This window comes from Gnatocerus cornutus, chromosome 7 (assembly GCF_029298725.1).
Source record: "Gnatocerus cornutus isolate USDA-ARS CGAHR chromosome 7, icGnaCorn1.1, whole genome shotgun sequence".
Taxonomy (NCBI): domain Eukaryota; kingdom Metazoa; phylum Arthropoda; class Insecta; order Coleoptera; family Tenebrionidae; genus Gnatocerus; species Gnatocerus cornutus.
The window spans coordinates 2,202,364-2,214,812 of record NC_142239.1 but is presented as its reverse complement, the minus strand read 5'-3'; the positions used below and the strand labels follow the sequence as shown (position 1 = coordinate 2,214,812).

Below are 12,449 nucleotides of genomic sequence, written 5' to 3'. Positions count from 1 at the left end.
ATTCTTTTTAAGTATGGAATTCATAAAATCAAAACCATCTGATGAAGCCCAACTTCCAGTTATGGATGGTTGGAATCGCACTCTGGATGGTTTTATATTGATAAAAAAAATCTAAACGAACTAGGTGTAAAGTCTTTTTCGGCTCGGGCTTTTAACCAGGACCCCTTAGAAAACCTTTTTGGTCAAATAAGACAATGTGGAGTGCGAAACACGAATCCATCTTGTTACGCATTTATTCCTTTTTACAAGACACTTCTTATTAGGAATTTTCAATCCTATCAACAACAACTGAACAACTCCAGGTGAACATTAGAGATTATTTACGTCAAACAAATGTTCAAAGTCGGAGGCAGACTGGGAGCGATCGGTGGTTTCCTCCACAAATTGATGAAGAAGCTGAAGTATCAGCAGACACTAATGTTTTAGGTTATACAGGGTCCGGCAACACTTGTGTCCACCCCCAAAATCGTCTTTAATTTTAAAGATAAAATTTTGAAAATTTGCATACGCTCACAGTTGACAAAGCTCTAGAAGCTGACGTAAAAATTTGTTTTTTATCACTGATAGTTTTGGCGTCGCGACGCCTTAAAAATGTAATTGTTAGGTAATTGTGAGGGTTTGTGATATCAACCCCTAATTTAATTTTTTTTCAATATAAATATGTTAAAAATATCTGAGTTATTATTTTAGATTCAATGCAAATAGTCTTCAAAATTTGAGGAAAAAATGCTGTTTTATCAAGTTAGTTTCCAATTTTATTATGTCAAAATTGGGAACTACGTTTACACCCATCTGTCAACATCTTGTGTCACAAATGACATCTATTCTTTGGCTCGCTTTAGATTGTAACAAAAGTGTTACTTGGTGAAATTGTCACTTTGTCGATGTTAATTAACGATTTCTGGTGTCCATAAAGTGCAACATGCCCGTGGTAATCAAAATTAACCTTTATAAAAGTGAGTGAAGTGACTTGTGAAATTTTGGTGTAAACGTAGATTGCCGCTGCACTGTCATAATTTTGAAAACTAACTTGATAAAGCAACGTTTTTTTCGCAAATTTTAAACACAATTTGCATTAGATTTAAAATAAAAACTCAGATATTTGTACCACAGTTATGTTGAAATAAAATTGAATTCGCGTATATTTCCGCAAAAACTCAAAAATCGCTAAAAATTATACTTCTTAGGCGTCGCGACGCCAACCAAACCGTGATAAAAAAAACAAATTTTTACGTCAGCTTCTAGAGCTTTGTCAACTAATTAGTGTCGTTGAGGGAATGTGATGATGACAAGCCGCGGTTGCAGTATATGAACATCAATGTGATTAAAGTTTTACTCAAACTTTATAATCATTTGAAAATTCTAATACCTTCCGCTGTTTATCATGATCAAATTTCAGCTCGAGTGATTAGTCATCTACGAGAGACAATTGATTTTGATTTTCATGCATGTGACCACAGCGAGTCTCAATCCAAAGTGAACTTTATCTTTTGTTTTTGAAAATATACATTTTCAATTATGTGAAACAGTTGAATAAGTTCGCTGCTGGTAAATCCAGATTCTTCGGAGAAAGAAATGCATCATATATACCGACGTTTTGCGGAAGTAATTTTGGAAATGGCGATATATATGATCGTTTCGAGTAAATCTATATATTTATTACAATTTTATTTTCAATTAATATTCAATTTAGAGCAATTAAAGCATTGCTTTTTTTTATTGTAAGTATTTCAAACTGTAGTGTTATTGTACATTTTTGTGACAAAGTAGTTATTAATAATCGTCAATTAGTGTTTATTTTTGAGCAAAATAAATTGTAATAAATGGAAACAGGTGCACACAGCATAGGTTCCTAATTTGTTTAAAAAAATATTTTTGTTGGTGTTTAATGATGATGTTATTGAAAAATTTAAGACTAGTTTTAGTTAGGGTAAATTCTTTTTTTGTCCATCTGATAACCCATGAGGCACACAAACGTTTTAGTAACGTTACTTGACGTTTGCTAGGTTAATATAACGTTAATAAGTTGATATTAAACATTACAAAAATGGTAAATTTGAAACGTCTAGTTAAATGACGTTACTATAACGTTTAAATGTAACACAGTTTATGAAAATGTGAAAATGAAACGTTATATAAACGTTAGCAAGCAACGTTAAATAACACTATTGGTTTCAACGACTTAATTACGTTAAATTGTAATTATTTAATTAGCATTTATTGGAAATGTGAAAACACAACGTTACATAAACCTTTCGAACTAACGTTAAATCATTCCATTGGTTTCAACGTCGTAATTACGTAAAATTGTAACCAATTATGTACCATTTACTGGAATTGTTAAACTTTATTTTAACATAATAACTAATGTTTAAAATTACCCATGACATTAACGTTAAAATAACGTCACATTGTAATTATTTAAGTAACCATTAATAATGGAATTGTAAAAATGTAATGTTGTTGGAACATTGCTAACTAACGTTAAATATTATAATTCTTTCAACATCATAACTGCGAAAAAATGTACTCATAACCATATTTAATTTGGTATATATTAGAATATTTTACTTTAAAATAAAACATTTCCCTGTAACTTTCCACTAATGTAAATTTTAGTGGATGTAATACGCTACCGACACTCATTTCCTTAATTTTTAATGGTCAGTATTTTTGCCATTTGAAACAACATTGCTTGTTAGGATTATTAGAGGTATATTTTACAAAATTGCTGTAGCGGATCCAATAGCTCTCCCTCCAAATTGTCAATTATGGTCAGAAATTGCTCGCACCCAAAAAAATCGGTGTTGGATCAGCTACTGCTTATTGCACTTTTTGTATAATTATCTTACAATAATATTCCATCAAGTTAAATTATATACTTCCTTTTAGCGAAAAATTCGTCATTAAAATCTGAATTGATTGCCGTATCGCACAATATACAGGCATTTATAGTATTAGTATTAGTAATAATGGTATTTAGTAATAACAGACATTTAAGGGTGGAACACCGTAAAGCAAAATTTCAGTTTTCGTAACTATGCAACCCAACTTGCAGTCGACCTGTCAGCTGTCAATCATCAATAAGGGTGCAAATCCTCTGTTAAAATTTAGAGATTTTCTACTTCTTGAGAGTAATAAGCCAAGCCGACTTGCTTTTGGTCAACAAACGCATTTCATCTCGCCGTGTACATTTAAGTTCGAAATTGTTCTTAAAAAATGGTTACGAATTATTTAATATCAAAAAGGCCCAAGCACAATAACATTTTTTTTCCGAGCAAAGTTGTAACTCCCAATATTTGCGATTCAGTTTTATTTGCGGAATAACATTATTATCATCCAAACAATACATTGTAAATAAAAGAAGAAAGTTTTTTTAATCCGAAAACGCTTGGAGACAAAGTGCTAAAAATTTTATTCAGCATTTTGAAGACCCGGTAATTCTTTTGAAATAAAAAATTGTTAAATATGTAGATACATGACATATTTTCAACGTTGATTCCTATTATGTAAAACATCTCTTGGGCGAGGCGGTCGGTTTCTTACTTTTCTTATAAACCGCCAGTTTGGTCAGAAATGTTCCCAATTCACCTACTTGTAATAAATTAAAATAATTTAAAACTGCACGTTTTGGTAATAAATAATTTGCATTTTATTATCTTAGGCCCAAACTTTTAGTTTGCAAGTATTTTTCACATTAAATATTGATGCCAGATGTTGGACTAAAATGACCAAAAACAAAAATTGGGATAGGGAAGAATATAAATGAGCTAAGAGGTCTAAACAAATCACTATAGTTGAGTCACAAACCACCTACTCTATAGACCTTTAACGACAAATGATACCGTTTGAACCAATCACATGACTAGAATTGGTTTTTCTCCCAAAGTGTAGATGTCGCGTAAGAAAAATCACCAAACAACACCAAAGATTAAAAGGTAAAAGTTCCTGAATTGGGAAAAATACCCTAAATGGAAAAACCCATTTTGAAATTGTAAACAAGAAATGAGTCACCAGCCAGTCTTGTTTTCCTGTGTTTTCCGTTCTGTGTTGACCAAGCGAATTTGCGATTTCCACGTTTTATTTTGTGTTCTGAGTTGAAAAGAAAACAGTTTTTTTCAAAACTACTTGCCAGTTCAGTATCTTCAAAAGGTGAGTGATTATAAAACATGTTTTCTTCTTACATAAACTATGTATATTAATATTTTGCAGATAATAATGGCTCCTGTAAAATGCTGCGAACAGGGTTGTGAACTTAATCTCAAGCCACAGCATCGTTTCCCAAATCCAAAAAAGGATCTGAAAAGATTTCAAATTTGGATTGACCTAATTAACAATGACCTCCTTACTCCCATGGATCCAGTTGATGTTTACAACCTGAAGAAGGTATGCCACAACCATTTTGAAGCAAAACATTTTAGCTTGGGGAATAAACGACTGCACGCCAATGCAATTCCTGCTTTGTTTCTACCAACGCCAAAAATATCAAGCAAGTTATTTACATGTATTTCTGAACAGGTTCTAAAACTCACTGTAAATTTCAGAACCAAGTAATGCTACGAATGTGGCCAGCATTCCAATGAAGGAAATCATAACTTCAGTTTCACTTTCATCTAACCATATTGAACCTTTGATTCTGGATGAAGAAGTGAAGATCAACATTCAAGAGGAAAAATTGGAAAATGCGCACTTTCAAAAGAAGAACATTTTACGAGGTTATTATCTATATGTATTATTAAGCACACCTGAAATTATTAATAATTTTTTACAACAAACAAATTAAGCAGATCGCGTTTAAGTCCACAGTCAGAAATAACAAATAATTCAAAGATTTTAGCTTTTTTTAGTTGTTTGTTTTTTTGTTCTATCGTACAAAATGTGTTTTGGTTAATATATTTTGCGCATTATTGTTCTGTTAGTGTTTGACTGTTGAAATATTCATATCAATTTGTATTTTTCAGAAACAATGCCAACTCCCCATCAAATGCTGAAGAGTGTTGGAATAAATGTTCGCAAGGATATGACTCCAAGAAAAAACAAACTTTATGCTTTGGTGAAAAAATGTGCGAAAAAAGTGAAACAAGTGCAAGCTTCAAAAAACAATTTTAAGAAACGCTTGTTTGAAGCAGAAAGGTTTGCTAAAGAGAATTTTCTCAACAACAATTTGAATGTTTTAAACAAAGTCGCTGCTCGGTTTGTGACTAGTCAATTTCGGGAAGCTACGAAATCCATTAAGCAACGGCGCTTCACTCTCGAAGACAAAATATTAGCTCTCACGTTGTATAAACAAAGTCCAAAATCTTATAGATTTTTATCAAAAATTTTCATATTACCAAGTAGGACTACCCTCCAAAATTTTCTCAATGAAATAGATTTTGAACCGGGGATGAATAAGAAGATATTTGAAGCGCTTCTCCAAAAAGTTCATGCACTAAACGAAAATGATCGGTATGTTAGCCTCATGTGGGATGAAATGGCAATTCAACCACATCTTAGCTTCAACGAAAGAAAAGGTTACATTGAAGGATTTGAAGATTTTGGAGAAAATAAAAGGAAGAACGAAATTGCAGACCATGTGTTAGTGTTCATGATAAGAGGAATAAAAGGGAGATTGAAACAGCCAATTTATTATGCATTTTCTTCAAGAGAGGGAGCAAAGGGACATCAACTTAAAAAGGCCTTGAAAGAAGTTTTGACTGCATTAATTGAAATTGGGCTGAAGCCAATCTGCACAGTTTGCGACCAAGCAAGTACTAATGTTAAAGTAATAAACACGTTATTGCTTGAGACAAAGGAAGAGCTGCTTCGACATGGCAACAATTATTTTGAAGAAGGGTATTTTAAAATAAAAAACTTTAAAATATTTCCAATTTTTGACCCACCACATCTACTAAAAGGGATAAGGAATAATTTTTTAAACAAAAGCGTTAAGTTTAGGAAAGGCCAGACTACCAAAACTGCAAAATGGGCACATATTGTAAAGCTTTATGAAATTGATAATGCCCATAATACGATTGATGGGCTACAAACATTACCTCATTTAACGGATGAACACATCTACAAGAACAAAATTAAAAAGATGAAAGTGAAGCATGCTGCTCAAATATTTAGCCATCGTGTAGCAGTCACTTTAAACTTGGCTGGAAATTGTGGTATGTATATCATATTTATTGTTTATGTTGTTTTAATATATACATGTTTACAGATAATTTCAATGTGTTTGATGGCGGAGCAAAGGGCACCGCCGAATTTTTGTTATTTTTTGACAAATTGTTTGATTCTGTTAATGGAAAGACTAAATTTGCCACCAACGGTAAACCACTCACGGGCGGAATTACAAATTTATCAGCACATTATAAATTTTGGATTGAAGAGGCATTACCAATACTGGAGTCTATGGAATTTGAAACTAAGAATCCAAAGGACAGGGCAAAACCTCCAACTATCAAGAATTGGATATTCACTCTAAAAAATTTTGTGAGGGTGACTAAACAGCTTCAAGAAGCAGGATTTGAATACATTTTGGGTCGTCATTTAAATCAAGACGCATTAGAAAACTTTTTTGGGCGAATTAGAAGTTTTGGAGCACAACAGACGAACCCAATACCAGGGAACTTTAGTTCTATTTTCAAAACCATTGTTGTTAACACGACCATAAAATTTCACAATACGAGCTACAACTGTGAAGACGATGGCTACGATTTTTTGTTTGACCAAATAAATATTTTGTTCAAAAAGCGTGAGTTCAACAAAGAACTGGAAAAAAGGGAGAAAAGCGGTGTCGAACCTGAAAAGATTTTTGTGAAGGAATCAGGAGAAAGAATAAAACAAGATTTGGGAGAACAAATGCTTCAAATGGACCTAAACATGTTTTCGACAAATTATGTGGCAGGATTTGTCATAAAAAAAATTAGAAAAACGGTCGACGGTTGCAGTTGTTGCAGAATGACTGAAGGAAAAGTCGAAGACAGCGGAAATATGCTGATAAAATACAAAAAGTATTCAAACAACTCCAAAATGATGGCTCCAAGTCAAGGTTTTTCCAAATTCTTTGAAAAAATGCTCGCAATTATTAAAACTACGTTATTGGAAAAAGCAACGACAAAAACCTTGGCTCAAGAGAGTTTTATGAACATTTTAGAAAATCTACATTTTGATATAATTTGCAATGACCATAAAAGTGTTCTTATACCAAAAATAGTAAAAATTGTGCACCGGACAATCATACACAGTTGGTGTAAGTCTGTAAACAAAACATTAGGAGGAAAGGATTCAAGACCCTTGTTGGAGAAAGATGACATAAAGAGGAAGGCCAAGATTATATTTAATAAACGCAAGAAGAGGATGGAACGAGGACAAAAAATTCTGTAATTATTTTTAAATTAAATGATTTTAATTTGACTGATTTTTTAATTATTAAAATTAAATTAGTAAATTCCAACCTAACCTAAACCCGTTTCTTTGACTTAGTGACTTACAAGACATTATTTTCTCTCCCAACCACGAGAGGGACAAAATTTTGTTTATTCAAGTTTCAAGCAAGCGCGTTGAGCGTCTAGAGATTGGGTGGTTTGTGAGTTGAGTGCGTCACATAGTGCTTTCCTGGCTTTGTGATTTTTCAACTGCTTATCATCAACAGCTAAGTATTTATAATTTTGGTTATTAGAACCAACAATAATTAGTTAATTAGGAATTAAACTGGACTTTAGTAGATATAGTCTGATTAATTAGTAGAAAGTAGCTTTTCCGTTTTTAATTTACCTAAAATGGCACATACATCAAAAAACAATCTTAGCGTGTTCGCCAAACGTAAAAGTAAAAAACAACTTGTTAAATCAATTTTAAAGAAAAGAAGACGGTGTTCAAAGTCTGAACCGTCAGATCAGAAATCAATTAATAGCTCAGATAACGGTAACTTTAATAAACTTTTAAACTTTTAAACTTTTAAGTGATTATTCAGATGATGTTTTCCTAATTGAAGAAAATTCAACTTTGCATAAAAATAACGCCGAAACGTTTATTCCCGATGGTTGTAGAATTGTTGATATTGGTCATTTTTTCTCAACTCTGAAATCTATAAAGCATAACATTTTTGATTGCTTTTGATAATATTGAAATTGATAGTGAAAAGCGTTACGGTTTACGATGCACGATTTTTTTATAAATGTACGATGTGTGGCGTTGTGGGACATTTTAACACAGAACCTGATGATAGAATTTGTAAAATTAATGATGCGGCTGTTCGTGGTGTTATCTCTAACAGGTGGAGGTTATAATCAATTGTCAGAATTTTGTTCGGCCTTAGATATCCCTCAGATGTCTCAAGGAACATACGACCGTGCGGAGAGTAGTGTTTTTGAACACATTCGAAATCTTTGCGATGATCAAACTATTGAGGCCGGAAAACAAGAATACGAATTAGCTATTAGAGCAGGGGAAGTTGATAGTGATGGAGTACCTTTCGTAACAGTCATTGTGGATGGCGCATGGAGCAAGCGGTCATATAAATCAAACTATAACGCATTGTCCGGTGCACGCTGCATCATAGGTGCATGAACCAAAAAAGTTCTTTTTGAAGGAGTTAAGAATAAATATTGTAGTTTTTGTAATATTTACAAAAAGAAAGATAAAGTAGTCCCGGCACATAACTGTTTTAAAAATTGGGAACAGTCAAGTACGTCAATGGAAGCGGCATTAATTTTAGAAGGGTTTAAAAAGTCAGAGCAAGTGCATAATTTACGGTATAAACGAATTATAGGGGATGGAGTTAGTAGTGTTCTAAAAAAAATTCGAACCGCAAAACCATATGGTCCGCATTATTTCATAGAAAAAATCGATTGTCGAAATCACATACTTCGTAATTATTGTACCAAAATCAAAGAGATATCAAAAACTCCCAAAACGCTTAGAAATTTTCTTAGAAATAAAGTTCACAGTTCTTAGAAATAAAGTTCATTTTAAAGTTCACAGTTGCCATTGTAAGTGCAATCAAATTTCGTAAAAATGAAAATTGTCAATTAGATAAAAAAATTTAAAATCTTAGAAAAGATATTTTAAACGGACCGCGACATATATTTGGTAATCACGAACACTGTGCCAGTTATTTTTGTCAGAAAAGTGGTCAGACAAATGATATTTCATTTTCGTTTTTCATAAATAGTCCATTGTATGAACCATTTCAACAAGTTGTAAATCGAGTTGCCAATTTATCTTCAAGTTTGCTTTTTGACGTAGATTTAGAGTATTGTTTAATTGAAAGGGACATTGAATTTTGGAATAACAATATGGCACCCATACTAGAAAAATTTTACATGCAAGCAATGCTTCCGGGAATAATTGATTCTCGTTGGCGTAGAAATAAACAAGTTCGAACAATTTTAAAAAAAGATTTGACATTTCCGTGCTATATAAGAGAAATTTTTCGCAGGTAACTTGGTAACTAAGTGAATAAACATTGTGTGATACAAAAATCATTTCAGATTTTGATAAAACAATTCCCGTTAAAAGTAAGTGCGTGAGTTATAGGACACTGTATAATAATTTATTTTTTTTAGATGCAGTTTTACAGAGCTTCCCAACACCGCAACAAAATTCTTTGATCGTAGACAATTGCATTAAAGACTGGCTGAAATATTCAACCGTCACTTACGTTACATTAAAGCCATTTTTAAACGTTTAAAAACCACGTTATTTAGACGATTTATCTCAATGTTAAAGTTTACGTGGAAACGAGCGACATTTTTATGTTAATTAAACATTACGAGGTTACGTGTTTGTATATGACTTTACTGGCGTTTCTTAACGTTGAAAAAACGTTAGTGTGCCTCATGGGAAAGTAGATATTAAGTTTTTACTGGTTTTAAATTGTTCAATTACTTAAAGCATTAAAGAAATTCTGTAAATTTTGAACTTATTAAAATTATGTATATTACGTATATTTTTAGTGTATTCTGTTTTGAAAAAAATTAACATCTGTAGAAATTCGGGGTGGATTTTTATACAACTATATCACCAAACTACCGCTTAGAAACAGTTTTTGTTAACTTTTTAAACTGTATGAAATTTAGAAATTTTCAACATTGAAATGTTTTCATTGTCTCATTAAATTATGACCTATTGTGTAACTTTTCTCAATAAATTGTTTAAATATGATCTTGATGTGTATTTTGTTAACTACTTCATTTTCGTTATCTTACAGTGTTAGACACATGTAATATAATAGAATTTAGTGAAATTCGAACTAACGTACATCTTATTATCACCTCTATTGTTTAAGTAATTCATTTTATTCTCGGCTTGATGGCGCTCGTACAATGGGTGCGATAAGAAGCGAACGATCTTTTGTTTTTGTCATACAGCGCGCCAATTACGAATCTTATTAATTTGCATGAAACTTTGCAAAGTGCCAAGGTCAAAGTTGGGTAAAGTTGCGTTTTCGCCCCCTGAAAGTGACAGTTGACATTTTCGACAGCGGTTCGGCTAGAGACGACACACACTGTTGCCAAATCGTTTGAATTTTAGATTTTAAGGATATAACTGTATAATGGGTTGCCTAAAAATTATTTCTTTAGCAAGAACGGAGTGTGACTTCATGCCTAATAATTAAATGATATTTTCTACGAAACCTTTGTTATTCCCCCTGGTCTTATAATAATTAAAAGTTGCAGATGCTGAAAAGATTTTGTGAATATGTGCATTTAGGATTTAGGAGAAACGCACCTGACGCATAATATTCATTTCACTGAAACCATCAGGTACTTTTGCATAAATAGAAAATGAGAAGAAAATGTTAACTGTTAATGAAATAATAAAAAAATATTGAAATGCAAATAAGCTCACTTTAAAAATTTGCTTCATTATATTTGATTAACAGGGATAATTATTATCAATATCACTGAAAATGGACACAACTTTGAGAATTGCATCAATCTCAGGACATTTTTTGAAAACAAACAAGAATGACAATATTTTGGGAACAGGAAGAGGGACCGAAATTAAGAATTCAGATTGCTCTCACGAACAGCGGGATCGCTAACGTTATTTCTGCGAAAGCACGACAAAAACAACAAGCAGGAAATTTACAGTTAGTTTACCCTTTAAAACAGACACTTTGAGTGATTCTTGCAAAACGGTACAGCGACAATTTTACGCTTTATAAAAAAGGGTGCCAACAGACACAAACTTCAATAACGCATATGTCCAAATCCTCAAGTTGGGACACATTGAAGAGTTTCAAGAATCCCAATTAGCAACGCCCTATTTATACCAAATTTCCCATCACGCGGTCTTTAAGAAAAGACCAGGGGGTCCACAAATCACTATTCAAATACCATGGAAACTACTTATCCTAGCAATGAAGTCGTCGGAAAGCTCATCTAATAATTGGCTTTCTAAAACACTCATGCAAAAATTAAATTACTCAAGATATTCCAAAGAAAATAAATAGCTATACAGCAAGCAGAACATGAAAAAATGAAAAACATTTTTCAAAAATATGTTCAAATTCAGACGTACTGTAGTAAAAGGACCCAGGGCGCTATTCTACATAGGTACTTTCATTTCTTCAGAACAAAACTTTGTTGACTAGTATTATTATTTATTAGAACCAAAAAACTGTGTTCATCCAAAAGAAACAACCACAAAAGTAAATAAATTACACTGATCAACACAATTTTTGTCACACGATCTGTAATGAGATTTATCGATTATATATTCATCTCACCTCAAAACAAAAACATTCATTTCATTTCTGTCACCCTGTTGTTTTGTGACAGTCACATATACATGATCCGGCATCACTTATGGTCATTCTTACAATCATCTTTAACTTCAAAAATAAAAATTTGCAATTTTGAATACGTTCATGGTTGATCAAGCTTTACAATCTGAGGCAAAAAATTGTTTTTTCTGACGGTTCGTTTGCCTAAGAATTCCTTTTTAGTCCTTTTTACCGGAAATACTTGCAAATTCAATTTCTCACAATTAGTTTTTATTTTAAGTCTAATGCAAATTGGGTTTAAAATTTGAGAAAATAACGCTGTTTTATCAAGTTAGTTTTCAAAATTGTGATGGAACAGTTGCAAACGTTTGCACCAAATTTTCATAAGTCACTTCATTAATAATTATGAAATTTAATTTTGCTTAACGCTAGCGTGTTTCACATCGTTAATTAACATTGAAAAGGCGTCTAAGTAAGACTTTTGTTACAATCTAAAGTGAACTAAAGAATAGTTGACATTTGTGACATAAGATGTTGACAGTTTGGTATAAACGTAGTTTCGTAGTTTCCAATTTTGATGAATTTGAAAATAAACTAGATAAAACATAATTTCTTCCTCAGACTTTAAACACAATAATATAATAATAATATTTTTAAACATTTGCGAACTTGTGGACTAAACTTTTTTGTGAAAAAAAATTTCTCGAATTTATTTTATTTAAATAAAATT

General features: G+C 32.1%; 1 protein-coding gene across 1 annotated transcript; it reads left to right on the top strand.

The window, feature by feature from the left end:
* The first annotated feature begins 4,218 nt into the window (after positions 1 to 4,218).
* Positions 4,219 to 7,371, top strand: LOC148170657 (uncharacterized). Its single transcript, XM_088042210.1, has 5 exons — positions 4,219 to 4,489; positions 4,545 to 4,729; positions 4,807 to 4,918; positions 4,962 to 4,989; positions 6,279 to 7,371. Exons 1-5 carry the CDS (start codon positions 4,219 to 4,221, stop codon positions 7,369 to 7,371), a joined length of 1,689 nt encoding a protein of 562 aa, XP_087898336.1.
* The last annotated feature ends 5,078 nt before the right edge of the window (positions 7,372 to 12,449 follow it).

Coding starts and splice junctions, on each gene's coding strand:
- LOC148170657 (XM_088042210.1), top strand. CDS start 4,219: ATGGCTCCTGTAAAATGCTGCGAACAGGGTTGTGAACTTAATCTCAAG. Junction 4,490..4,544: donor ACCAACGCCAAAAATATCAA/GCAAGTTATTTA, acceptor TGTAAATTTCAG/AACCAAGTAATGCTACGAAT. Junction 4,730..4,806: donor TACGAGGTTATTATCTATAT/GTATTATTAAGC, acceptor TTAAGTCCACAG/TCAGAAATAACAAATAATTC.